This window comes from Hippocampus zosterae, chromosome 18 (assembly GCF_025434085.1).
Source record: "Hippocampus zosterae strain Florida chromosome 18, ASM2543408v3, whole genome shotgun sequence".
Taxonomy (NCBI): Eukaryota; Metazoa; Chordata; class Actinopteri; order Syngnathiformes; family Syngnathidae; genus Hippocampus; species Hippocampus zosterae.
In genome coordinates this window covers 7,128,751-7,155,206 of record NC_067468.1, presented here as the reverse complement: position 1 = coordinate 7,155,206, position 26,456 = coordinate 7,128,751, and the positions used below count along the sequence as shown (strand labels likewise).

The window sequence follows — 26,456 nt, the reverse complement described above, 5'->3', positions numbered from 1 at the left end:
ATGCACTTTTTACATCTGAGAATTCTAAATATTTTATCGGTGTGCAAGGCAGTTTCCAGGGGCTCACTTTTGTGATCTCACTGGCCAACTTCCCATCATCCACCCTTGCAATGCCTTGCGAAAGCAATTTGCATGCTTTGACCTGCTTTGACTAGAGCAGATCAGTTACTTCTCCTTCAGTGTGCCCAATATATTTGAAAAGAAAGAGAGAAGCCGCTTCGATTGGCGGCGAAACAAGTCAGCCGCATTCAAACCCACAATGACACGAAATGCCCTTTAAAAAAAATAAAAATAAAAATCCACCATGCCGCGACAACTTGTATTTTTATACTGTACTCGTATTGTAACTCAAGAAGCAAGGTCTGGATCCAGATGGTTAAATGGGCCTAAAGCAGTCTACCAATCACATTTAACTTGAAACAATTTGCTTTCAAAAGAGGCATTTTGTCAGCTGAGCGAGGATCAAGTTGATCCTGTCCCAAATCCTGACGCAATCCCCTCTTGACTAGCCACGAAAGCACGTTTAAAAAGTGCCTCTTGTGTCCTGTGTGATTTACAAAAGGAGATCACTCAGGCAAGTGTGTCCTAAAAGACATTAATAACAAAACTGCTGAGAACAGGAGGAAAGTGAAAGTGAGGGGGAAAAAAATACGGCCCTTTTATAACCATTACATACAGTCCACCCTCTAACTTTGAAAGTAAAAGAACAAAGCCGGTAGCAAGCAATGAAGACGGCGTTGGTGTTTGCGCTCGAGGTGCTCTGCCTCATCTTCTCTCAATCCAGACTTCTTTTGCCACTGAAATGAGTCCGGGGCTTCTGGGGATCAGGATCAGGCCTCAGCTGAGCAAGATCTCATTATCTCTCTTTTTACATACTGTACACCCATGCACACACACACACACACACACACACATCCTGACATGACACAATGGGCAGGGTATCTTGTCACACGAAGGGGAACGAACCCTTTATGTATGTCACATGTGCATATAGCCCCGTAACACTTGGTGAAAATGTTTGGTCCTACAATTGGACCACAAAGTTATTTCCCAATTAAGGTCGCTTCTTTATCAATCACACATAAATTTAGCTTTTCGAGTCACATCGATAATCGGAACCAACACAATACAACAGCACGAGTTTCTCACACTTGCTTTCTCCACATGGTATTAAATGTAAAAAAATAAAAAATTAAAATTAAATGCCCGCCATGCACTTTCGTGAAAAAATCAGACTACCTTTGCCTTTGTTCTAGTCCCAGGCATACAACTTGGGGTGCACCTCCAGCCATCTTGCGGCTTCTTCATGGCCACCTACTTTGCGATATCATCAGGGAGCGACTTGAAAGGTATTTGAAATTGTCTTCCTTAATCATTTCCCTGATCCCGCAGGACACTCGATGCCATGATAGTGGAGTGGAGGGATGGAGGAGGGTGGCTGCCGGGGAGGGAATATGCAGTAGGCATGGAGAGAGGAAGTGCTGAGATCCACTTCAGTCGAGGCTTCTCCAAGGCTTTAGAAAGAAACGCCCGGTGACACAGATGGAAGCAATGAAGGGCGATAAGCCAAACCTTCCAGGACCTGAAGTTCATGAGTTTTCTGATTGTACCGAAAAGGAAAAAAAAAATGAAAAGGGCATGATAATGACATTTTTTGCTAATCTCGCAGTGAGGTCTTTATTGGATCACAGACCTATTTTTAGTGGAGCTCAACTTTCACCAAGACCTAAGAATTCAAAAATCTGACCTGTGTGGAGAATCGTGATGTTATTTTCCTTGGGTATGACTCATTACCCGAGTCACTGTCCATGGGACTCAAGTTTGGTGCTGTGGATGCAGAGAATGAATATATTTGGAATGCAATGCAGAATTGCTGATGGTGTCGTGGTTCATTTGCCGGACTTGTCTGCTGGTGTCGTGGGATCGGTTCCCACTCAATGACAATGTGGGTGTGAATGGTCGTTTGTCTCTATATAGGCTCTGCGACTGACTGGCGACCAGTTCAGGGTGTAGTCTGCCTTCCGCTCAAAGTTAGCTGAGATAGGTGCCAGCAACACCCCCCGAGGGCGGCCCGGTGGTCCACTGGTTAGCACGTGCAGAGGAGCAGGGTTCGTTTTTGGCTCAGGCCTTCCTGTGTGGAGTTGGATGTCTGTCTGTGTGGGTTTTTTCCGGGTACTGCGGTTTCCTCACGTATTCCAAAAAACATGGCAAGCTAATGGAACATTCTAAATTGTCCTCGGGTGCGACTGTGAGCATGAACAGTTGTTCGTCTGTGTGCCCTGTGATTGGCTGGCAACCAGTTCAGGGTGTCCTCTTCCCCTACTGCCCAAAGACACCTGGAATAGGCTCCAGCACCCCGTGTTCTTTTTGAGAATACGCTGCTTAAAAAGTGGATGGATGGAATGCAATACTCTTTCAAGACAGATGCAATTTTGTTTCATGACTCTTACAGTAAAAAACAAACTATTTCGATCGTCTCTTATCTGAGGTCTATAGTCATGAAACAAACAAACATTGCTGTATTGAAAATGGTTGCACTAATATCGTGTAATACTGGATATCGTGACTGGTAATATACATTCGCCTCTATATCATATAATATTGTTCTGTGTATGCTTGTGAAAATGATTAAATGTTTAGTTGAACGGTCAACAGGGCTCAATTCTGGGGCCTCTGCTGTTCTCCCTGTATCTGCTCCCATTGGTTTCCATCTTAAGGAAACATGGTATTCCCTTCCACTGCTATGCAGATGACTGCCAGATCTATGTCCCACTGAGCAAGAAAGACGCCTTCTCATTAAGGCCAGTCCTATCCTGTGTGGAAGAAATCAAAACTTGAATGGCACAAAATTTCTTGAAATTCAACGAAAAGAAGACAGAGGTGATATTGTTTGGTCCCAGTGGCCCTTGTACATTCCATCCTGTAGACTTGGGACCCCTGTCTCCTTATCTGAAATCAACGGTCTCAAACTTGGGCCTTATACTGGACAGTGATTTCAAACTCGATCGGCAAATTGGTGCCGTTGTTAAATCCAGCTTCTTTCACCTTAAATCGCTCCATGTACAGCACTTTGTATGCAGCGATGGCTGTTTGAAAGTGCTCTATAAATACTGTTGACTTGACTTGACTAACCATTAGCTGATAAAACCAGGGACCACCTGACCCATAAACCGTTTGCATGGAAAGTTGCTTCTGATCCTGTTAGAACTCTGGATTATATTCAACACTGTATACAGATGTCACGCTATATGTTAAACCCACACTTGAGTCTGAGTACAGAGACTACCCATGGTAAATACAAGCATGTCGCGATCACTTAATCACCCCCAACAGCTGTTAAGTGCTGCTCCGTTGACCGATCTCAACCGAGGATTTGAAGAGCCTGCAATGTTTAATTCCAATTTCGTCATTTGGTCTAACATCTTGTCTTGAATAAATTATTCACAGAGATGCACGAGGTGAAATCAAATTGCATACTGACATGCGATGATGGCGTTCCACATTTAAAGATGTCGAGCGTCCGGAAGGTTCCAGACAGAATTGGACATTACAAGTGTCGACTCAGGAAAGTTGATCGAACAAAAATGTTAATTAAAAAAATAAATAAAAATGTAAGTTAAGCCGACCAAGTCCAAACAATGACACTGGACAACAATCCAGGAATAATGCGAAGAAAACAAAAAGTCCTTGCAGGCGGCAAGGAAAAAACAAGTGCGCGTCAGGAAAGGTATTAGCACTGCACTTTGAGTAAAAATTCCTTTCAAATGAAAGGAATCTTGGGACAGCATGCGCTTCACGCCTTTGCATTCGGTGTGATTCGGGCAATCCGTACAGGGCAGACAGGAGATATTTGTGAGCGCGGCAGTTCAGGATCAGCGAGAGGAAGTGAGCACTCTAAATCTAACATTCATTAAGAGATCAGACACTCAGAGGATCATCTTTGAACCGCCCCTACAAAAATAACATGTCAATTCGAACAACATGACCTTACATGCGCTTTTGCCCGCATGGACTGCTTTTATGACATCCGTATCTAATATGGTACAAGCCGTTAAATGTGGTTTCAAATATAAGTTATGCCTGCCTAATTCTATTGCCAAAGAACAACTTCTGGATCTGCAAAAATACAAAAACAAAATGTAAGTGTTCCAAGCATCTTATTTCCATTAATTTCCACGCCACCCTTTCATGCAGCCTGTGCCCCGATAACATGACAAGCTGTCCACTGTAGTGACCACCCTCCCTGAAAGGGTTAAGGCCATTCAGAAGGCACCTGTGTGCCGCAGGTTTCCGCTGAGTTTCCACACGGTCAACTGGATGAAACATGACGTGCATTGTCTCTCATGCTGTGCATCAAAACTGTCATATTAAACCTCGTGGCCAATCAGAATGGCAGAGTGCCAGGGATTTGTGTTGCAACATCTGGGGGACTATATTAATGGCCCGCATATGGTTTTTATTTTCCACCCCAAATCAACATGTAGCTCTTGTTGGGGAGGGCTATTTTGAAGAGCAACTGGGAAAGAAATAAGCACAAGTGAGTTTAGCTGCCATCATTAAGCAAAGTACGCCCGCTGACAGATGAGCGAGCCAAACTGTGCGAGTGTCCTCATGCCCTCAAAGAATCCCAAATAGGCCCATCTGTCCATTTTACACTCTGGGATTCTTTGCAAGCCGAGCCCTCATGGGTGTAATCCTGCGGGGATTTGATAAAAAAATAAAATAAAAGACACAAACATATTTATGTTCCCAGATTTGATTTTTTCACAACTATGTTTGGTGGAAAAAGCTGTTCAAAGAAATCAAAATGAGGAGTCAAATATTGCGTGCCGAGACAAATCGGGACAACTGGACTTGAAATCTCAGTTACGCCTTTTTTTTTGGGGGGGGGGGGGGGGGGGGATCGGCAATATTTCTTCAGACACCATTCAGGCACATATTTTAAATATGTATGTCATTGAATATTTTTTTAAATGCACATATCCTGTCTTACCTGCAATTGCTTATCTTGGGATCTCAGCAGCGTCGCCCCTGACCAAATTGGGGCCCCCAAGCGATTTTTAAATTGGATTATTGTCTATAAAATTTGTAGAAGTACATCTCTGCCTTATTAACATTAAAGGAAACTAAATAAAAAAACAAATGGAAAAAATATGTATGTAACAAATAATGCTAATGGCATGGATATTAGTCTGTAAAAAAAATGGATATGCTTCAATTTGCCTGAAATATAAATAACTAAATATATCAGAGCCCCACTGTCACCTCCAGTGCTTCCACTTCTACTTCTATGATGCTTTTGAACATTTTTACCAACATTTCAAATCCTCCTATGTCATTATAAGAGAGCTATCCTATGTTTTCTTGTTACCCTAATTTACAGTAACCTAAACTATAGTTGAATAAACCATTATTCTTGACTTCCTCATATGGTTTCACGGTCATAACAGCCCTCCAAGATAACCAGTGACTATAATATGGCCCATGACAAAAATGAGCTTGAAACCACTACTATAAATCATATAATATCCAATTCCAATAACTTAAACATATTTTAATCAATACCAAAATACATGATAGAACAGTATATCATAAATGAGAAACAAATGTGATTGAGTGAATTTCCAATTTCAAAAGACAATAAATTGGCACATCCTTACCCATCTTTTGATGAGTGTTGCGGTTTTCTAATCACAGCGAAATGTGGTGCTGTTGGATTTTCGCCGACATGGCCACTGATGGCAAGAAAGCGTAAATGATCATCAAACAATACATTTATATTCATGCCGGCATGCATTTCTTCTTCTTTTTTTTTCAAAACAAATTACCGGTAACCATTTTCTTTAATTAATTGTTCCACTTCCACTATGTTTACTTGACTAAAAGAATGTTCGCTATAAAATCTGTTTTTTTCCCCCTCCATTGTCTCAGCATCACATCTGGCATTTCAACATAGATTATACTCGTGTTAAAATTATCATAATCCACCCCTTCACCCCCCCCCCCCAAAAAACCTCAAGAAAAACATCTTGTTTATGTTTAGACTTGAGGCATGTCAGTGAGCATGCGCCATTGCGTGTGTGTTCATGTGACACGCGCTTGTTTTGATGTCACCATTTCAAAACAACAAGGGCTCACATTTCAGGAAAGGTTAGCGTTGTCAGATCAGTGTCACACACCCCGCTCTCCTCTTACAGCCCGGGTCTTTAATCCTTCACTTCCACTGCTACGTTGTGGTATTTACGAGTGAGTGGATCAGTGAGAGATCAGTGAAAATCATCATAACAATGATAATGATGACAAGATTTTGTTTTGATGACAAGTTAAAACGTCAGCTTGTGGTGCATCAACAACAAGTAATGCTATTTGTACTTGCATGGAAATGGGAAAAAAAAAGTTGAGTGCGCATACATGACCCCAAAAGTTGGATACACAGTGTGAATACGGATGGTTTTGTGTGTGCGTGCACGCCTCCCATATTAGCCGCACAGCTAATATGAATTGCTATTGAAATACAAAACACCAAGAGCGCCTATTTGGCTGAGCAATAATTATTTTTGTGCAACAATAATTATTAGCTTTTACATCTGTTGTTCACTGTTTGCCCTGAGGGCCCTTCTTTGAAAAACAGACTTTTTTTTTCTTTCAAATTCGGAGCCCTTAAAGCAAACGGCATGAAGCATGTCACTTGAATATCAAATAATTACAAATGCAGTAATTGAAAAACGAAAGCGCAGCTTGCTCGTCATTGAAATGTATGAGGTAGAGCCTCCTGGAACACAGCGTCTTGTTGGTGTGATGTCACATTGAAGATTCGTTTTTCAATACTTGGACTTTAACCCTTTTGGGGACAGCAGTTACTACAGTGGACAGTTTATCATGTTATTGGGTTACAGGGTGCATAAAAAATGGTTAATAGTTTGCTTCATTATAGAGTCTAGAGGAGTGTTCTTTTTTTGTATGCTCTCTACTGTCAAAAATCTAAATCGCTTACCAAGTGCTGTGATAGAGTAACCTCAAGTTTTTCAACCAACCGCAACATCATAGTTTGTATTTTTCGATCAATTTGCACTGGAATCCATGTGTGTCTCTCTCGCGAGGCAAAACAAACAATAAATGCAGATTAACTGCTCGTAGTCTAATCTGGTCGAGTCTGGTGCTGCTATACATTATGTTTGATGGGATTACATACCGGATTACACAATTAAATCTTGTCTGGTTGCAAGGGGCTTGTCGCACTGTTGTGACACCGTCAGGCGAGCACACAAGTTGCCAGGAATGCACGGACAGGCATTTCCTGATGTTTTGAGATTAGGATGATGCAGCGATTATTTGAACCATGCGGCAGTAAAGGGAATAGACATGGGAGATACAACTATTTCATGCCATTCTGAATTTGAAAATGAAACAAAAGTGACGGTCTTTGTTTTTATAGTGATGCTTTTCGAACACCGTAACGTCAACTTGATACAATAAATATGAAGTCCAGTGAAAAATGTCATTTGGCCCACCCCTTCTGTTTCAATCATCTAATGTTGAGAGCTGTCGCTTAGAAACACGAAGCGCCAGATCCCCTCCAAAGGTTCTCTATGGGGTTGAGATCTGGAGACTGACAATAGCGCACTCCATAATCCTTTTCGGAAGGTTTTGGATAACTATCATACTGAAAGATGCAACCGCAACACATGCACAGTGTTGTTGCTGGGGAAAGTGACGTTTTAAAATTGTCCCTCGGTGTGAGTGTGAGCGCGGATGGTTGTTCGTTTCTGTGTGCCCTGCGATTGGCTGGCAACCAGTTCAGGGTGTACCCCGCCTATTGCCCAAAGACAGCTGGGTTAGGCTCCAGCACCCCTCCCCCCTTACCCTTGTGAGGATAAAGCTGATCGGAAAATGGATGGATGGACATTTGAAGTACATGGCTCCATTCAGTGTGGTCAAGCTGGCCTGCACCCATTACAAACAACAGCATTTCTCTGATTCACTGAAATGTCCACTGGTAAAATTTCAATGGATTTAACATCCACGACCATCAAATCTTGAGACGAAATACGTTGATATACTGTATATTTTCAAAAACGTTTTATACTTCAAAAAGGTTTATGTCCTGATGATAACAATCCGCTTTCCCAGAGACGTGAAAAAAATACCGGTACTCGAAATGCTGATGTCGGACCAGTAGCAGGCGATGTCGCTCATCTGACTTTCCCATCCCGTTCCTCATTTTATATTGTAGAAGATATGTGAACGGATATTTTGGTGAATCATGCAACCCCGCCTGCTGTAGGTGTTTTGGACATGTATCGTAAAACACAATAATAACAATTCGCTCAGGGTTTCGATGTGTGGGGGTGCGAAACGATTCAAGGACGGTCTGATTGAAAACAATTCAATTCAGTTCAACTCAGTGGAATTAAGATTAAGATTCGATATGGCGGGTGCCCCGGTGGTGCAGTGGTTAGCACGTCGACCTCACAGTGCCGAGGTCGTGCGTTCGATCCCGGCTCCGGCCTCCCTGTGTGGAGTTTGCGTGTTCTCCCCGCCTGCGTGGGCTTTCTCCGGGTACTCCGGTTTCCTCACACATTCCAAAAAAAATTGGCAGGCTGATTGAAAATCAAAAATAGTCCACAGGTGTTAGTGTGAGCGCCAATGGTTGTTCGTATATGTGCGCCCTGCGATTGGCTGGCAACCGGTTCAGGGTGTCCCCCGCCTACTGCCCGAAGACAGCTGGGATAGGCTCCAGCACCCCCTGCGACCCTAGTGAGGATAAAAGCGGTTCGGAAAATGAGTGAATGAATGAATTCGTTATGGCAGGGCAGTGTATGATGCAGTGACTTTTTTGATGCCACTTTAAAATACACTTGAATGAACTTGTCACGACTTTGATTGCACCTTTTCCTTCTAAGATATCTCCCTCCAAGAAAAGACACTCCAATATGCATCTTGATATATTTCGAAGTGAAACGGTTCTATGCGGTGGCATCTTTTGAATACCCCCCCCCCACCCCACCCACACACAAAAAAATCAATTTTGAACTGTTTTTTGTAACACCCTTACTTTTTACATTCACACAAAATGTTCATGGAAGGCTTCAGCCAAGCCAGTCAGCTGAGCTCCTCTTCTAACTAACAGCAACAATTACAGCCACACAATGATTGGAATCATCTTTGTGCCAGTCAATAACGACTCTCTCCCGTTGACAATTTCATTCTCGTGGAAGTCTTCCGTCTTCCCGCTTTCAGCTTTTGTTCGGCTCTTCCATCACCCGCCATGCCGCATGGTGATTAAGCAGTAAATTAACCTCCAGGCCTCATTAATAATAAACGGATAGAGAAAGCTTTTGGTTGTTTCGTTTCCTGTCTACCACGCTAAAAGACCCCTTTAACGTTCACATTAACATAGCTCTTGTTTACTCGGGCAGATGGACTTGGCGAAAACATGGACGAGCACAAGGCGAGATGAGTAAAGGCATCATGTATCACGTATAATGTGTGGACCCTTACTCGCATTTAAACTGCAGGGCAAGGTCGTCTCTGAGTTTCACCATGATTGTTTACCTCTGCTTGGGTATTTCCGGCGAGTTGCGCGTCAGACGCGCAGCCGTACACGCACGTATATGTGTATCTAGATCAGGTGTGTGAAACATATGGCACACGGGCTGGAACTGGCCGCCATGGAGGTTCGACCAGGCCCGCAGGATAATTTAAAAGTGAAACAATACATAAAAGAATAAATACTTTAATCAGGTGCAATTCGTGGATTATCCGCTAGGGGATACTGTTTTGATCCGAGTAGAAGACAACATTGTTTTGACCAGAAAAGAAGACAACAGCAGTCTCAGGCTATCACTGAGACAGACTCAACACAGCAGAGGGTATCAAGGAAATGTGAATACTTTATTCTGAACACATTTAACACATTAAGAACAGCTTCAAGATCTTGACAGGATGTGTATGGAACAGATTCAAATGTTTTCCATTATTTGTTATGGAAAAACGATTTGGTGAGAATGACAAACAGGAGGGTCACCAGCTTCCCAAAAGTGATCTTGGAGTCACGCGGCTTACTTTTGTGGCAATAACAATGCTGTTTGAAGCAGGCTGCACTTCTTTTCAAAATGTTCTCATCTCATTTAAGATATTGCAGATCTGAATACAAAGTTATTAACAACAATATTCCTGTCAGAAAACAAAGCTTATGCACACACAGAAACAGCAAGAAAATACAGTAAAAGCCTTATGGGACCACATTTGTGGTATTTCATTTGAACGTCTTTTTCTGGTCTAAGTGCCAATCTTGTGAGTTGCCTTGATTTTATGCCCCACATAAAATGTCGCTGCTCGCTCCACAATGGCCTATTTAAGTTACATTACCTTCAACTATTCCCCAGTAAAGAAAATTAAGCTGTGATACTGTGAGATCATCCGGTTAGTTATCTTCTCCCGCCGTAGAAAGGATGTCACTTTGACACCCTGTGGAGAATACAATGATGCTCTTGGACAAAAGGTAATAGTCTTACAACAGTGTGCTCTAAATTGTCATCTTCCTTCCCCATCTCTCAAAACATAAACTCAGACATTTAGAGGTGTTTTGCAATGAAATATAGCCACAAAAATACACAGGTTGAAAAAAAATGACGACAATAGAGTTAAGCAGCTCGCTAATCTATCCAAAAACTTCAATCCATTAAAGTCACAGTTACCATTTCTGGAGACAGTGGATTTGGAGGCACCTGAATATGCAATCATTAGTTTCTTTCTCAACCCTTTGAGGGTCAGCGGTTACTCCAGGGGACATCTTATCGTGTTATCAGGATACAGGGTGCATGAAAGGGTAAAATGGGTGGTTCCTTGAACCCTTGCAAACTGCCCAAGTTATCAGTCTTATGCAAAATATATATCTGATGACACATTGATTTGGTAGATCAACATGTAACGAAAAGGTGCACTTTCCTATTTAGTGATGTTATGCCACACACTAAACTACCCGTTACATTCGTTCAATCACATCCTTCATATTCCCCATCAACACTTTGGAAATGAAATGATATATGTTATAAATGATATAAGCGACAAAAATCCAAGTCCAAGTGAAACATGAGGAGGCTGGACTTTTATATACGGCTCCAAGAAGCTTCAGTCATGCTGTGCGCAATACGCATTTAAACCCCCCCCCCTTCCCACCCCAACCCTCTTGACCTTGCAGCCTCTCTGCTTAACTTTTCAAAAGCTCTGTAGCGACCAACAGTCTGTCTGCAGCACTGAAGCTAATTGGCTTCAAGCTCACTATTCACTGTTAACATCTCATTACTCATTCCACTTGGAATAACCTGCCCAAGTTTGCTTGTGTCCAGGGCTCATTAAAAGCAAAGGAAGCCTTTAATTACAAACATTGGATTATTGAGGAGAAGCAACCATCACACGCCATGTCTGAATGATCTATCTCCCATTCGCTTCTCTTTAGCCGAATTCATCATGTGGGAGTAGCTGGAGTGATCTAGGAGAGCAATGCCACCAACCCCCCCCCCCCCCCCCCCCAAAAAAAACACCACCAACAATCACATGATCAAGAATAATTTTTTTAAAATGATGGTGATGAATTGGCGAGACTGGTCAATGCATTATTATTATTATTGTTATTATTATTATTATTATTATTATTATTATTTCCATTGTTGAGCATTTTAATAATCCCCCTACCTAATGTGCTTGTCAATGAAATGTATGGTAATCTTCCGCTGTGCTAATTGGAACACGTGCCCGAGGCAGCACACATGCGGGTCTCCTCTATAAAGCTGAGCAACACTGAATATTATTAAATAGGAGTATGACGGAGCTGCGCAGTTCGCATCTGCTTAAACTTGAAATGGCCGTTGTTGTTGTCTGTTTAATATCCTGCTTAAAATGTCATATTTTTACGTCAGGAGGATGACCTGCACGCGCGATGGCAACCTGCGTCAAAACCCTCCCTATCTAATAAAATTCCGCAATAATCCCCACGATCGTTTTTCCTCCAATTCGCTTAAGATGTGTGTTAATTATAATGGCGCACTAAATCTTTTTTTTTCCGAACATAAGAGTTGCATTCGGTAAAGGACAGCGCAGCATTAAGTAAGGATTACATTCGGAGCGACCATATTGTAAGCCTACATCTGCTTTTTAATCGCCACTCAACGAATGGGGCGCTTTATTCTTGGCTCTAATAACAGAGATTTTTTTAAATACGCGCCTTTATTATTTTAACCTCCATTCGGAATAGAACATCAAAAAAATGAGAATCCGGTTCCTTCATTTTATTATGAACTAATCCAAGGGGACTTGATGTTCAGAGAAAGGAGGTGTTGGGGGCGGGGCTACATTTCAGCATGGTAATCAGTCACCTGGGGCGTGTTGCGTTTATTGACAGCTCCGATGTTAAATGTCTCAAGCTCACTTAGTGTTGTACCTCGAAATTTATTATGTTCCCTGCTCTCTTCAATGTCTGCGTGTGCTTCACTGGTTTGACCCTCCGAAGTCACACGGGCGTTTATTTATTTTTTTTTGAACGCATGATTAGTTTCTCAGTGGGGCGACCGGCTAATGCATTATGAAAACAGTGAAATGTAGTCCAAAGGGCGTATAATAGCCACATTGTATTGAAAAAGACCTTTTCCACCCCGCTTCACGCTCATGTTTTTTGATAACAAGGGGCGTTTAATTATTTCCGTCCGCTCTGATTTCAAGGGTGACAATACTTGTTAATAAAGTTTGTCACACAATTTCATGTTTCGCCTTGTTTACACGCAAAAAAAAAACATTTTAATCCATGAGATGTACAGTTCGGATAAAATTTATTTCAACTAAAAAAAAAAACATTGCAGTAAAAAAAAACGTCAATCAAATATTGTTTCAAACTCTGTTGTGACGTCAGCGCTGTCAAGCGCTAAAGCAAGTGCGCAATCCTTGCTTGTGTCACGAGACAAAAGCACGCGCTGTGACGAGGGAAATTAGTTTGATAAGGAGCAGATGGGGCTCGCGTGTTCTCGGGCGCGTGCCGCGCATCCCCTATGCACGAGCGCATTCAAGAGCAGCGCACAAAAATCTTAACTTGCGCCTTAACAACTGATTGCCGATAGGGAATTGATAATTAATATGATGATTTACAAGGACATAGTTTATGCATCCACTTTCACCTCAAATGGGGGAAAAAAACAATTTAAATAATCTCTGGTTTTCAATAGCTTTAGTACGTTATTTTCAAATCTGAGTTCATATTTTTTGTGAGGAGGTTAGTTTTAACCTGACATTTAAAAAAATTAAAATGTTTGAATCTCAATTAGGCTCAGGTCAAATATTTGCCATGCGTGATTTTTATTGTGAAACTATGACCTTTACTTTCCAAAACATGGCCACTTGGGCAATCCGCCCTAATAACTGTGAGCAATGTTTCACTTCTCCCTCACACAAAGACATTTGAGGAGGGTGACGACATCCTTCAATCTGGGTTAGATGGCGTTATATTTAGGTCTGCCTGCTCCCATCTGTAATTTGACTGCATATTTTTAGCGGATGGAGTAATTGAGCAGCATGGCCAGGATGCTTGCTGCATACGAAAGCAAGTGGAGCAGAGGAATCAAAATCAAGACTTTTTGAAAGAATACTGGTTGAGACCCCGTTTAAAGTCTGATGAATATTGCAAAATCCACAAGACCAAGACCCTCTTCAGATGCCTTGTGACTGACTTTTGTAGTATATGCTCCTCTGACCCTCAGATGATGTAGCCTTTGTAACTCCTGGAACAACTTGCACAAGTAGAGAGTTCAATAAATAAATAAATCGATACATTCCTGAAGTGAACTCAAAATTTCCACACGGCAAACTTTCGTAAAATTTAAGTTGGGCAGTTCAAGAAATTATTTGTAGTTTTGTTTTTGTGAAAATTGTCTTTCCCACATTTCAAAAATGACAAGTTCTATTTTTTTCCATCCCCCAGTGTGTTGAATATACTCAGTTTCATTTCATCAAGTGGCTGCACAAAAATGACATTTTGCATTTTTAAGTAGATGTCTCGGTGACCTAAAAGTGCATCTGGATCCAGATGATTTTATTTCACGCAACCACTGGGTGACCTAAATTTGAATAAACGCAGCATATTAACGTCCTGGGTGAGCTCAAGCCTATCCATCTCAGTCTTTGGACATGAAGTACACCCCAGAATGGTCGCTGGCCAACCATTGGGCAACTATAGTCAATTATAACCCTTCAATTTACCTAACACGTGTGCTTCGGGTATATGAGATAAGATAAGATAAGATAGGATAAGATAAGATAAGATAAAATAAGATAAGAACCCCTTTATTAGTCTCGCAATGGAGAAATTCTCAATTAACAGCAGCAAAGTTATGGTTATATATGGGAGAACTGTGAGGCAGCGTGCATTGTGCCACGCTTCCCCCATTTTTCTTGTAAACTGTGTCATTAATACTATTTTGAGCTATTCAAATATCACTTCCGGTTAATTGTAGACCTACTGCTGGTGAATGTTTGTCCTTTTATATCTCATCCATCTATTTCTATCGCACTCGTCTTAATCCTGAGAACAGGTGAGCTAGCGTCTATCCCGGCTCAGCCTCGGGCGAAAGGTTGTCTATAGTTGGGCTGGTCACCAGACAAATCAACATTTCATCATTTCACACTCAGATGTTAATGGACAATTTTGAGTGTACAATCAACAAGGACCTGTTCTTGGAAAACACGCAAACTCCACTCAGGACGGGCAGTGCTGAACTTTGAATCCTTTCCGAACTGTAATGCTGAAGTGCTAACTGCTTCACAACTGTGCTCGACATTAAAACATGTGTAAGACAAATTGACACATAATCACAAGCTGAAAAACTCAAACCAGATGAATACCAAACTGATTGAGGAGCTGCAGGTAATACAAGCACTCAACTACATCATTAGGGGTGGGTTAGGGTTGGCTGAAACTGATTTTGCATGTAATTGTGAACTTGAACATTAACATCCAGTTTGGACATATTTGACCTCTTGTTAGTTGGGATTTGTCGCAAGCAGCAAGTTGGATTCAGGTTGGTGAATAGTTTTCTATAGTACAGTATGGATTGAACGTTTTTGGCCACCATTACATTTTTTTTCCCAATTTTATTGCGATTTCAACAAAAAATAACCCACACACTCACACAAAGAAACTAACTTCCTGTGCCCTCCAATTGCATTTGAGCAACAGCACAAAACCGTCCCAACTCACTCCAACGAGGCCCTTATCCGTGCAACATTGTCACACACTGGTTTACTACTTTCCAAATTACCGTCAAACTCTTCGCCAAAGTGTATTAAGTGTGTTGTTTTATTTTATTGTATTTCCGTTTCATCATGTGAGTGAATGTGGCTCCTGCATGTATCCCGGGTGGTGGTGGTGGTCGTGGTGGGCTGAGCCCCAGCCACACGCCAATCAAACGGTAGCGAGAGAGAGAGAAAGAGTGGGGTGAGACAGAGAGAGAGAGAGAGAGAGAGAGAGAGAGAGAGAGAGAGAGAGAGAGAGAGAGAGAGAGAGACGGATTAAGTCGGCGCGTGGCACCTCTGAAAGGCGAATAAAAGCGGTGCGTGCGTCCGCGGTTTAGTCACATCTGACGAGCTGTTTCACTTTAGTTATACCCGGTAAAGAAAAAAAAAGAAGGGAAAAAAGCGCCGCCACCAATAAATTGTGGTTATAAATGTGCTCGTTTTTTTAAAAAAATGAGGTTTTTATGCTATATAGGATAAAGTGATTTTTATTTCAAATAAGGGGCTTTTTTTTTTTTAAACACAAACGATTTGGAGGACTCTCGGCTGTTAAGAGGTAAGCACTCGACAATCGCAATTGGGCACTAAATGGGACACTTGATCCACTGAAAAATGTCTCCTTTGCAAGAATAATATGCGACTGACCCGGTTTCATCCATAAAGATTAATTCTTTAGGCGTCCTTGTTGTGGATTCCATCTTTTTAAAAAAAGTATTTTGCTACCTTAAATATAAAATTATAGACAGGCTTCAAATTTGAATTCATATTTTTAACGATATGTGTCGTGAAATCAATTGTAAACAATCTCCATCGGATGTATTCGTCGGCCGATAAATTGCCGTTGATGCTGTAAAATGTCATACATGCTCTCTAAAAGTTTTGGACCTCGTTTAATATTAGTGCGCGTTTGCCCGTTTACATGATGAATCATAAATGAGTTCGCGTTGTGCAACCTGTTCAGGAGCGTTTTCGATAGTCCCTTTAAACAAAGCCGATGTCATTATAATTTCAACTCAAACTTAACGTTTTGATTTATAATGTAACCTATTATTATGCGTGAATGTCTTCAAATAAATCAAACGGTCATGCCGCTGTTGAAATAACGAATTTATTCAACATGCCCACGGGACGATCGCTGCGTTTGGTCAATTCAGGTTTAAAAATAAAAGCTCTATTTTTTTTTCATTTTCATTCATTTTCATTTTTTCAGTTCAATTCGATACACAAATATTACATTAAAATTGTGTCACAATATAAGAAAGAATCTCCCTTTTCCGTTTACAACTTTACAACTTGAAACAATTGCAAATGTAAAAAATCATGCAGACAACGTTGAATCCAAAAGACGTCGCAGGAATGCACGCAAAACATTTTTACAAATTCAAATGCATGATTTAAAAAAAAACTTGAAACATCTTTGCAAAATGAGGCTGATTACATTTAAATTCCATTGATTTGATCAAAGTATTATATTTGAAAATGATATTACACAACACCATTTTTGTAATGTTTTGTCCTTTTGATTTTGATTATTGATATTTTCAAAATAAAATGACTACATGGACGAGTTTTAGGAAAACACCCAAACAACTCCTTTTTTAATATACACGCAATTAATAATTGAATCCAATACAGTAATAATGTACACGATAATACAAAATAATTTGATCAATTCATTAGTTTGGTTGGATATGTGCACTTTCTCACCTTCATGGACAGGCTTACCTTTTTAAATGTGTTTTATTTTGTTGTTGTTGTTGCAACAATTAATTTATTTCACCTGCCTGAATTATAAATGCATCTATCATTTTTACTCGAGAATTTATGACACATAATCATGACACAAATGGCACCCTCTGAAAACAAAACTTTGGGCATGGATTTCATTAAAACCCACATGAATTGTGATGTATTAAAAAAAAATTTCACTGCTATTTTGTGTAACTCTAAAGGAAACTGGAATATTTGACGAGTGTTTCTACTTGAGCAGCATCAAAACACCTTTGGTCTTTTTTTTCCTTTCTTTTTCTTCCTCTCGCCCTCTGCAGTTTTGTTGTGCCACTATGGACAAGTCTCATCTCGCCAATGACATCATCATGACAAGCTCAACAGGCCCATACCCGCAGGAGCCGCTGACTCCTCCCCGGCCCAACCATCACCACTCCTCATCTTCCTTGTCTTCGCCCTCGCCCTTGTCTTCGTCCTCGCCCCTCAAGCCCAATCAGGTGGGCCAGGTCATCCTGTACGGCGTTCCCATCGTGTCGCTGGTCATCGATAACAACGAGAGACTTTGCTTGGCGCAGATATCCAACACGCTCCTCAAAAACTACAGCTACAACGAGATCCATAACCGCCGCGTTGCTCTGGGCATTACCTGTGTCCAGTGCACCCCCGTTCAGCTGGAAATCCTGCGCCGCGCCGGGGCCATGCCCATCTCGTCTCGCCGCTGCGGCATGATCACCAAACGCGAGGCCGAGCGTCTTTGCAAGTCCTTCCTGGGAGAGAACATGCCTCCCAAACTGCCCGACAACTTTGCCTTCGACGTGACGCACGAGTGCGCTTGGGGTTGCCGCGGTAACTTCATCCCGGCGCGCTACAACAGCTCGCGGGCCAAATGCATCAAGTGCTCCTTCTGCAACATGTACTTCTCCCCGAATAAATTCATCTTTCATTCCCATCGTACGCCGGACGCCAAGTACACGCAGCCCGACGCCGCAAACTTCAACTCCTGGCGGCGACATCTCAAGCTTAGCGACAAACATCCGGCCGACGAGTTAGTTTATGCTTGGGAGGATGTGAAGGCCATGTTCAATGGAGGGAGTCGGAAGAGGGCCCTGCCCTCCGCGGGCCACTGCCACTCAATGGGTCCCATGAAGACCGTAAGCTCGGTGGTGCCTCACATGATGGGAGGCGATCTGGGCGCCCAGAAAAGAGCACACTTTGACGACGACGACGACCTCGAAGGAGGCGGTTTGTCTCCCCGGAAGACGCCGCGAAGTTACCCCGTCATCCCCGTCCCAAGCAAAGGCTTCGGCATGCTCCAAAAGTTCCCCCCGACGTCGATTTTCCCATCACCTTACCCCTTCCCTGCGGCATTCGGCCTCTGCCAGCAGAAAAAAGATGAGAGCGACGTTTCGGCCGCTCACAAAGCCACAGGACTGTCGGGTCTTTTATGGCCCGGACGAAAGGACGCTTTTTATCCTCCCTTTTGCATGTTTTGGCCCCCGAGGGCAGCGGGTGGCATCCCCGTGCCCACGTACCTGCAGCCTCAGCCCAGCCTCTCCTCACTGGCTGACAATCCCTCCCTTCGGCAGGCCTTCCTGGATCTGTCTGACTCCTCCGAACCGGGAGCTGCCAACGGGAACGGCGTCAGTACAAACATGACCCCTAACAATGGCAGCGCCGCATCGAGATCTGGTCTCTTTGACCCCGACTGCACAATGGTAACCCCTGACCTTCGGCCCGTGACTTCGGAGAGCTGGCTGAAACTCTTAGAGAACCCCGCACTCCATACCAGAAAGCCCAGCTACGGCTCAGCCTTCCGCCCCGTCATCAAGGACGCAGAGAGCATCGCTAAACTCCACGGCAACGGAGGAGGCGTCGCCGGAGCGATGGATGAAGACACGGGCCTCGTCGGCGGCGGGTCGGACCGCCACCCGAGGCTCTCGCCCAGCAGCAGCTGTAGTTACGGCAGCGAAAGCGCGGGCGAAGGAGAAGCGGAGGGAGGGGAAAGCGAAGAGGACGGAGAGGTTGACGTGGAGTCCTCGAAGCAGGAAGACGAAGAAGAAGAGGGGGGCTTCGTCAGCCGGCCCCCGCAGACTCAAACAAACCTGTTCCTGCCCGTCGTGAGCAACAGTACAGGGGAGGAACGGGGGAAGGGAAGGGGGAGCGTTGCGGCGTATACCGGCAGCTCCCCTCCTTCCGTGGACCCCATCCGACAGAAGTCCCCCAGCTTGCCGGCCTCTTCTCCCGCCAGCCTGCCGCTGTCCAACTCCAGCCCGCCGCATGGAGAGGAACCATCTTACAAAAACGTAAATATCCCCGCAGGCCACCTCAGCTAATTATTATTTAAATGGCAGTGATGTGATCTGCATACGCAGATTGATAGGTTGCCTCCTCCCCGTAGGAATCCAAGCAGTCACCCCCACCCCGATGTTGGCTAATTGACGCTGGCATGTGGGCTGTTTAATGGCCGCCGTGTGTTTGTTCTCCCAGTGTGACCTCAGCCTGTTAGGGCAACTCTCATCTTTAACCTGTTGACGCTTTTGCATTAACCTGGCTGTTGAGGAGGAGCTAGCGAAGGCAGAAGCAGGGGACAATTGACGTACAGATGATATGATTTTACGAACACGCGCAGAGAGAAAAAAACATGATCAATATTCAGTATTAAAAAGCATGTCGTTCGAAATAACTGACTGATTCAAAGACATTTGATGTTGACTTATTGTATCCCCGCGCTGTATTCTGACGCTATTCAGCATTTTACACATGACGTGCCAATGTCGTCATTTCTGAATATGTACAATTCCAGGTGGACAAAAACAGAAATGAAGGACTACCTGCCTACGCAACCAAAGATTCCGTGTCAGGTGGGCACAGACGTTTGAAATTTCTGTCATTTATAAGGCTTGTCTTGCGGCTGATATACGCACGCAGGTGCTTTATTAACGGAGCTTTGACTTACGATCGATTTCTCGAAAAATACTTCTTTTTTTTTTTTCTTCACTCAGATGTCTGAGCGACTTATTTTATGGCAGCTTTGTTTCATTGCGTGTCTGAATGAGGTTTTTATTATTTTTTTTTGTGACACATTTTTGGAATGTTTCATTTTCTGGTCTCGTTTCTCACTCCGACGGCGTCTTCTGCATGTTTTGTGGTGGGGCACCATCCAAAACATTCTCAATTTTTTGGGGGGGCGGGGGGTTTCTTGTGGGGGGGCTTCGGGGGAGTCGACTGGAAATAACCAGCTCCATGAACGTATCTCATTGTGTCTTCAAGATGACAACAAAGAGGTGAACAGCTTCTTTGGAGCCGAGAATGAAACATCAGCACCGGCACCAGACTACTGGAGGGAAAGCTCCGGTAGGTGTTTCCTTTCAAAGCCTCCATATTTGTCATTAAAAAAATGGTAGGTTGGTTCCACCCCAGAACAATAATTGTGACTAATTATATAATATTCATTTTGTCCCCTCGCCTCAGATTTCAAATTACCTAATTTTGACATACAATATTGGCCCGAATATAAGACAGCCCTGATTATAAGACGACCCCCTCTTTTTCAAGACTCAAGTTTGAAAAAAGACTTTTTGAACACCAAATTAATTTTTTTACAGAAAATAATTACAGTACATCTGAAATAAATGATTATAACAATATATTTGAGAGGGAAAAGCATGTTATTTTTCCTCATTCAAATCTTAATATCTGAACATTTAAACATGTAAACTAAAGTGCAATCACATTCGTAAATGAATTGCTTCTGGTTTTTGAAGTGAAAATTACATCATAACTTCTCCTCGGCTGCCGGTTAACCTGGCCGATCTTCGACCCACTTTTCTCCAGATTGTCGCTACGTTTCTCCCTTTTCATTTATCTCTTCAATTATTTTCTTCTCTTTTCTTTCTTAGAGCTATTTTTTATTTTTCTTCTTCATGCTGCCGCTATTTTTATTTTTATTCTTCGTGACAGGGGTTCACTTTGGCCTGGCAGTCAAGTTCAGCATTCGCTTCAATTATATCTGGCGCCATCTAGCGTCGTGAATGGGTATAATGTCTAGAGTCCGAATATGAGACGACCCCCACTTTTTCAGTCTTATTTCAATGCAAAAAACACCGTCTTATATTCGGGACAATTAGGTATTAAAACGGTGTGAGTGAATTGATTCACGTACAAACATCTAATTCCACTTACATCAGATACACTTTTACTTGCTAATGATATCCAATAAGTTTCATTTAAAAATGTTGTGCTCATCACAAAACAACTGAGCCCCAAGAGATTTGTTTGAAAACTCTAAATATCTGTTCATTAATATAGGAAAAACGTCCCGTAGCCGTCCCGTCGCCGACGAAACCAAAATCCCACAAATGTGGGCCATGCACAGTAAATGAGATTTACACTCACTAAAATCTAACCAGGGTGCCGTCACACATACGTGTGCTGCGAGAGATCATCAGGAAATGATCGTATACAAATGATTATTTATTCATTACAATCATACAGTATGTTCATCTCTCAATGCCAGCAACAGATAGTGACAGGCAAAGAAACCATTTTCCCTTGGATGGTAGAAGGTACAGCAGCATTTTCACCTGTTGCCATGTACAACACAGTAAGTCCTGGCGTTCCATTGAGTAGATCACTTTTGCGTCTCTTTGAGAGGAAATTGAGATAAGCTCATCGTTGTTTGAGTAGTCATACTTTTGGTGAGATTTTGGCTCGGCGGCGCACTCTGAGATTTTCCTAATTTCAGCCTTGGCTCAAATAAAGATTGGGAGACACAGTACTAAAATGTCAAATGTATTTTTTTCTCATAAATGTTGCAACGGTCCATTGTCAATAAAAGTCTATCAAAGGTAATTTTTGTTTTAGGAAAAAAAATCTAATTCACTCGGATTCAACCACAGGTGAGTGTAATCATCATCAAAATTCTGAAAATTGTGCTCTTGCTCAATATAACAGGCTTAATTTTCAAAGTGAGTCAACTCTTATTGTAAAATCAATATCGACTCTGGCAGATGAGCACATCCATAATTATCCGTGCGAAGGCGTGTTTTCGGATGAATTTCTTGGATCGGATCTCCTTAGATTGTGCAAGTGTACCTAATGAAGTGGCCACATACACCGAGGGAGGAGAGAGAGCTCTGTGAAGCCGCATAAGCCGACTTGTCGCCGAGGCTGTTGCTCTTCGGGGGGCCGTTATAGTTCAACAAGAAAACATCACCTCAGAAATAAGCAGCCGTGCTGGCAGCCTCCATCCTAGACCAATATCGCCCAAGACATAATTGCCTCCCCCCGCCCTTCTTTCCTCATCGCTTAAAAACAAAAAAAAAAACCTTTGCTGTTTGAAAAAGATCACCGCTTATTGCCTTCTTACATCTGTCAGGAAGACATTAAAAGAGCTTTATGATATCTGTGCCAACATTTATATGTACCCCTACTAACGTAAAAAAACACCTGGACACACTCACGCACCCGCGTTGTAATGATCCCAGCACATAATGTGTAATGTATTTCGAAAAATTACACGAAACAAATTAAATGAGACCACCTTTCCCCTGATTGCCAAACGTCTCCCTGGGCGTTGAGAAGCGCTACGTGATTAGAAGGCCTGACTCCTTTGAGAATGCAACCCCTCCCCTTTCTTCACCGCCTCCACTGTCTTTAAACTCTCCCTCTGTTCCTGGGGAGGAAAAAAAATAATCTAATTTTCCATTTATGTAATGCAAACCGCTTTGGCTTTGACTATTCACGGTTAATTGACTGTCAAACGAGGTTGTTATCCTCGGGCAGTGTCTGCAAATTTGCTTGTCAAATGAGACAGAGAGAGGAAAGGAAAAGAAGAGGCAAGAGAGAGAGGGGTGGGTGGGTGAGGGGGGACTCTCTGCTCCAAATGAGAGGAAAGAGCATAGGAGGGCTGTAGGAAGAGATGAAATGACTGGAGGAGACTGTACGCATTGAGTGTCGGTGATCGCTTCATTATCACCTTGGCACAAACATGCAAAGTTGCATGCTGCTTTTAAACTGCTCACATTTCAAAATGCTACATTTGAGAAACGAGTTTACATGCAGGATTGAATTAGCAGGTTTCCATGATTGCGCTTGCCAGCATGAGGCTCACAAGATAGGCCCGAGCAACCATTTAATGCTTGCTTACCAGCCAGATTTTCAGAAATGTCCAATATCCTGACTCTTTTGTAAGTATTAATCAAATTTAGTGAATTGAATCTGGAGTAGGCTTAATGTTAACAAGAAACAAATTGTTCAAATGATTTTTTTTAAATAGAAGAATGAGGAAAAGTGAAGCAAAATGTCCAACACCTTCCATTTGTTTTTTTTCAATGGGTACTCGACATGGTGCCCACTGGCGAGAACCTTGACGACGTGTTCTAAAAATGGATCACCGGGGGATGGAAGACGTGTGATTTCCTAGGAATGTCATCAAAGGGATCAATTTGTTCCCGATTTTATGAAACAGATATTGAAAATTATTATGAGAAATTATTCCCACGATCAGCATTGTTATTGATCTGGATTGAAGTAATTGTTAAATATGCCACACAAATTAAGATGTTTCGACCAAATTTGTCAAACTGGAATGCCAAGAAGTAGCTCTCACTCTCAAAATGTTTGGTGACACTTGACCTACACAAATATAGAAGAGGCATCGTCTCCCTTAACTCTCTCTTCTCCAAGGCGCTTCGTAATGGCAAACTAAAGTGGAGATTGGAATTCCAGTGAGGGAAAGTGGTCAGGGCGGCATGGTGGGCGACTGGTTAGCAAGTCCACTACATTGCCTGAAATGTAGGGTTTGATTCCGGATCTGGCCTTACTGTGTGGAGATTGTATAATCTCCGGGTGCCTGCGTGGGTTTTCTCCGGGTGCTACGGTTTTCTCACACATAACAAAAACATGCATGGCTGGTTAATGGAACACTGTAAATTTTCCCCAAATGTATGTTCGAGTGTGAATGGTTGTTCGTCTATGTGTGCCCTGTGATTGGCTGGCAACCAGTTCAGGGTTTCCCCCACTTACTGCCCAAAGACATCTGGAATAGGCTCCAGGACGCCCGCGTTTTTTTAAATTTAAAAAAACGGATGGATAGATGGAGGAAAAAAAATTGGTCAAGACTTCCAGTCATTGGCGTAATGGGACACTGCCATCTAGAGGCGTGACGGTGAACTACATCTCTTTTTGCTCAAGCTGTTTGACGTGTTAAATCCTAACACTTTATCAATATTATGTTCGTCGACTGTGTTGTGTTTCAAATGAATCAAAAACTTGTCATTGTGTTCTCAGGTGATCAAAGTCAAGAGGCTGCGTCTCCCGTGCAGCTAAAGAAGGACGTGGAGAATATGGAGAAAGGTACACAAAGATGATTGGATTGCCGCGCGTTTCTTTACGATAGAAATTAGCTTCCTATTGGGGTTCTATTGAACAGGAGCGTTGTAAACAATTACATATGAGAGCTCTTTTGCAACATATTTTTGTCTATGTCACCGACAGAGGAGCTTCAGAAGGTTCTGCTGGAGCAGATAGACTTCAGGAGGAGACTGGAGCAAGAGTTTCACACCCTCAAGGGCACTTCCCCATTTCCTGCCTTCCGTAAGTTCCAAGTAAAGGTCAATGCTATTATGGGCAGGGTTTCGTTGTCTTGCAAAGTTTTTCTACATTCTCATTCAGACTCCTTCATGTGCATGCTTGCATTTTCTCGATCAACTACACAGTGCCGATTGTAAAAGAATTGTGGTCATTATTTTAGATAATTTCCAAGACCAGATGAAAAGAGAGCTCGCCTACAGAGAAGAGATGGTCCAGCATTTACAAATGGTAAGACATTAAAATGGAAACAAACGATGCATAGCCCTACTACATACACCTCAATGCCAAAATACTTGATATTAGATTACATAAAATAACTACGAATACTTGATATGCTTGATATTAATCAAGCATACTATGTAAGTCGATGGACACAACATTTTTTTAAAAAGCCTCTTTGTTGGTGGTACAATAACATTAGAGCGATTGACGACACCGTTGTTGCTTGTGTGTGCATCCAAATAAAACATACAGTACATGTAGTTTGTCTTTTACGGGTGAGGAGTTCCTATGGAGCATCTGAATCAATCATCACAGCTGACTGAGAGACTGACAGCCTCCATTTGTCTTTGCTTTCTGTCACTTGGAACAACTGGACACGCTTGTGTGCAAATGGTCACAAAGCCTGCGTGTGTACGCACAAATTGCTCATGATGAATACTAAAAAGACTTGATTGTATTCACCGAAGCAACTATTGATAGGTGTTGAATTTGCTTTGTGTGTGCTTTTTCCCCTGAACGTTTTTCAAACTTTTTTGTCTTCTAGATTCCGTATGCAAACATCATGAGAAAAGAAAAGATCAGCTCCCATATGAATAAATAGCTGATTGTCCTGTTCCTTGAGATTGATTTCCGAAAGGAGAGACAAATAAATGGCAACAGATGGAAATCAGCAGCCAGCCTCAAAGACACCAACCAGGACCCAAATCGGACTTCCATGAATTTACCTGGTGGACTTCAAGGCCAATCCACTGAATTTCCCCTACCAGACTTTTTGAAGCGATTTTAAAGGTACAAAGAGTCATCTTAAAACTGTTTCTGTTCCGGACACTGAAGTGCTGCTGTAAATAAACACACTGGATGAGGACAGTCCTCATGCTAATATAGTTACTGTGGTTATTGATTTTGTTGCTGTAATATTAGTAAATGACATATCAGCCATTATTGACTGTGAACACACACATCCGGAACACACAGGACATGTTACCTCAAAAGAACACCATTTGTCATATTGTCCTTAAAGATTCTACAGATAAGCATCTGGTGAGGTACTTTAGATTTGCTTTTTAAAATGGATAAATAATAAATTCAAAGGCTTCACTTTCACCCAAAAGTGATCATCTGTGTGTTGTCTTTTCAATGGGCTTGTCATGTCTGCAGATGCTGAATGGACATGAATTGTATATATGGATCTTGTGATATATCCCCGCAAAATTGTACATAATATCCAATGTGAGACTATTCATCCTCACAGTCTGTTTACATGTGTTTATTTTCATTTCAGTATCGGGGCCTCAGACCCTAATCTTAAAAATATGATTATTTATGACAAAGAGGAAAACATGATGATGCTGACAGTTGTATTTCAGTGTGAAATGAAACCTCATCCATCTTGTTTATACATCGAACCAAATGAATGGATAAAGCTGTCATTTACGAAAGATAATTATAATCTGCATATGTATTGAACTAACCTATGTTTTTGTTCTCTGCAATTCATTGTGTGTAAATTAAAAGACTATAAATAACAACGCAAGTGTTTCCTAATTGTACAACATTAATTGATTTAATGAAGAGCATCACCACCAATTTTACTATTAACATTCAATTCAAGCTGGAAGAGGTAAACGGAATGA

At 42.2% G+C, this 26,456-nt stretch overlaps 1 protein-coding gene across 3 annotated transcripts; it reads left to right on the top strand.

Moving 5' to 3' along the window:
• Positions 1-1,265: 1,265 nt before the first annotated feature.
• skor2 (SKI family transcriptional corepressor 2) lies at positions 1,266-26,456 on the top strand. Of its 3 annotated transcripts, XM_052050255.1 has the most exons (9): positions 15,589-15,835; positions 17,328-17,504; positions 17,583-19,310; positions 19,811-19,868; positions 20,278-20,361; positions 24,298-24,363; positions 24,505-24,603; positions 24,761-24,828; positions 25,367-26,456. In XM_052050255.1, the coding sequence occupies exons 2-9, from the start codon at positions 17,343-17,345 to the stop codon at positions 25,421-25,423; spliced, it is 2,322 nt and encodes a 773-aa protein (XP_051906215.1). In that variant the 5' UTR covers positions 15,589-15,835; positions 17,328-17,342; the 3' UTR covers positions 25,424-26,456. The 3 variants fall into 3 exon arrangements, with proteins under 3 accessions (XP_051906214.1, XP_051906215.1, XP_051906213.1); XM_052050254.1 differs by lacking the exon at positions 15,589-15,835 and adding an exon at positions 1,266-1,349 and having other exon boundaries at positions 17,328-19,310; XM_052050253.1 differs by having other exon boundaries at positions 17,328-19,310.

What these genes read in the sequence shown, in the direction of transcription:
- skor2 (XM_052050254.1), top strand. Translation starts at nt 17,343, where the DNA reads ATGGACAAGTCTCATCTCGCCAATGACATCATCATGACAAGCTCAACA. An exon ending in AGGAACCATCTTACAAAAAC is followed by an intron (nt 19,311 to 19,810) that starts GTAAATATCCCC and finishes GTACAATTCCAG; the next exon opens with GTGGACAAAAACAGAAATGA. An exon ending in CTACTGGAGGGAAAGCTCCG is followed by an intron (nt 20,362 to 24,297) that starts GTAGGTGTTTCC and finishes TTGTGTTCTCAG; the next exon opens with GTGATCAAAGTCAAGAGGCT.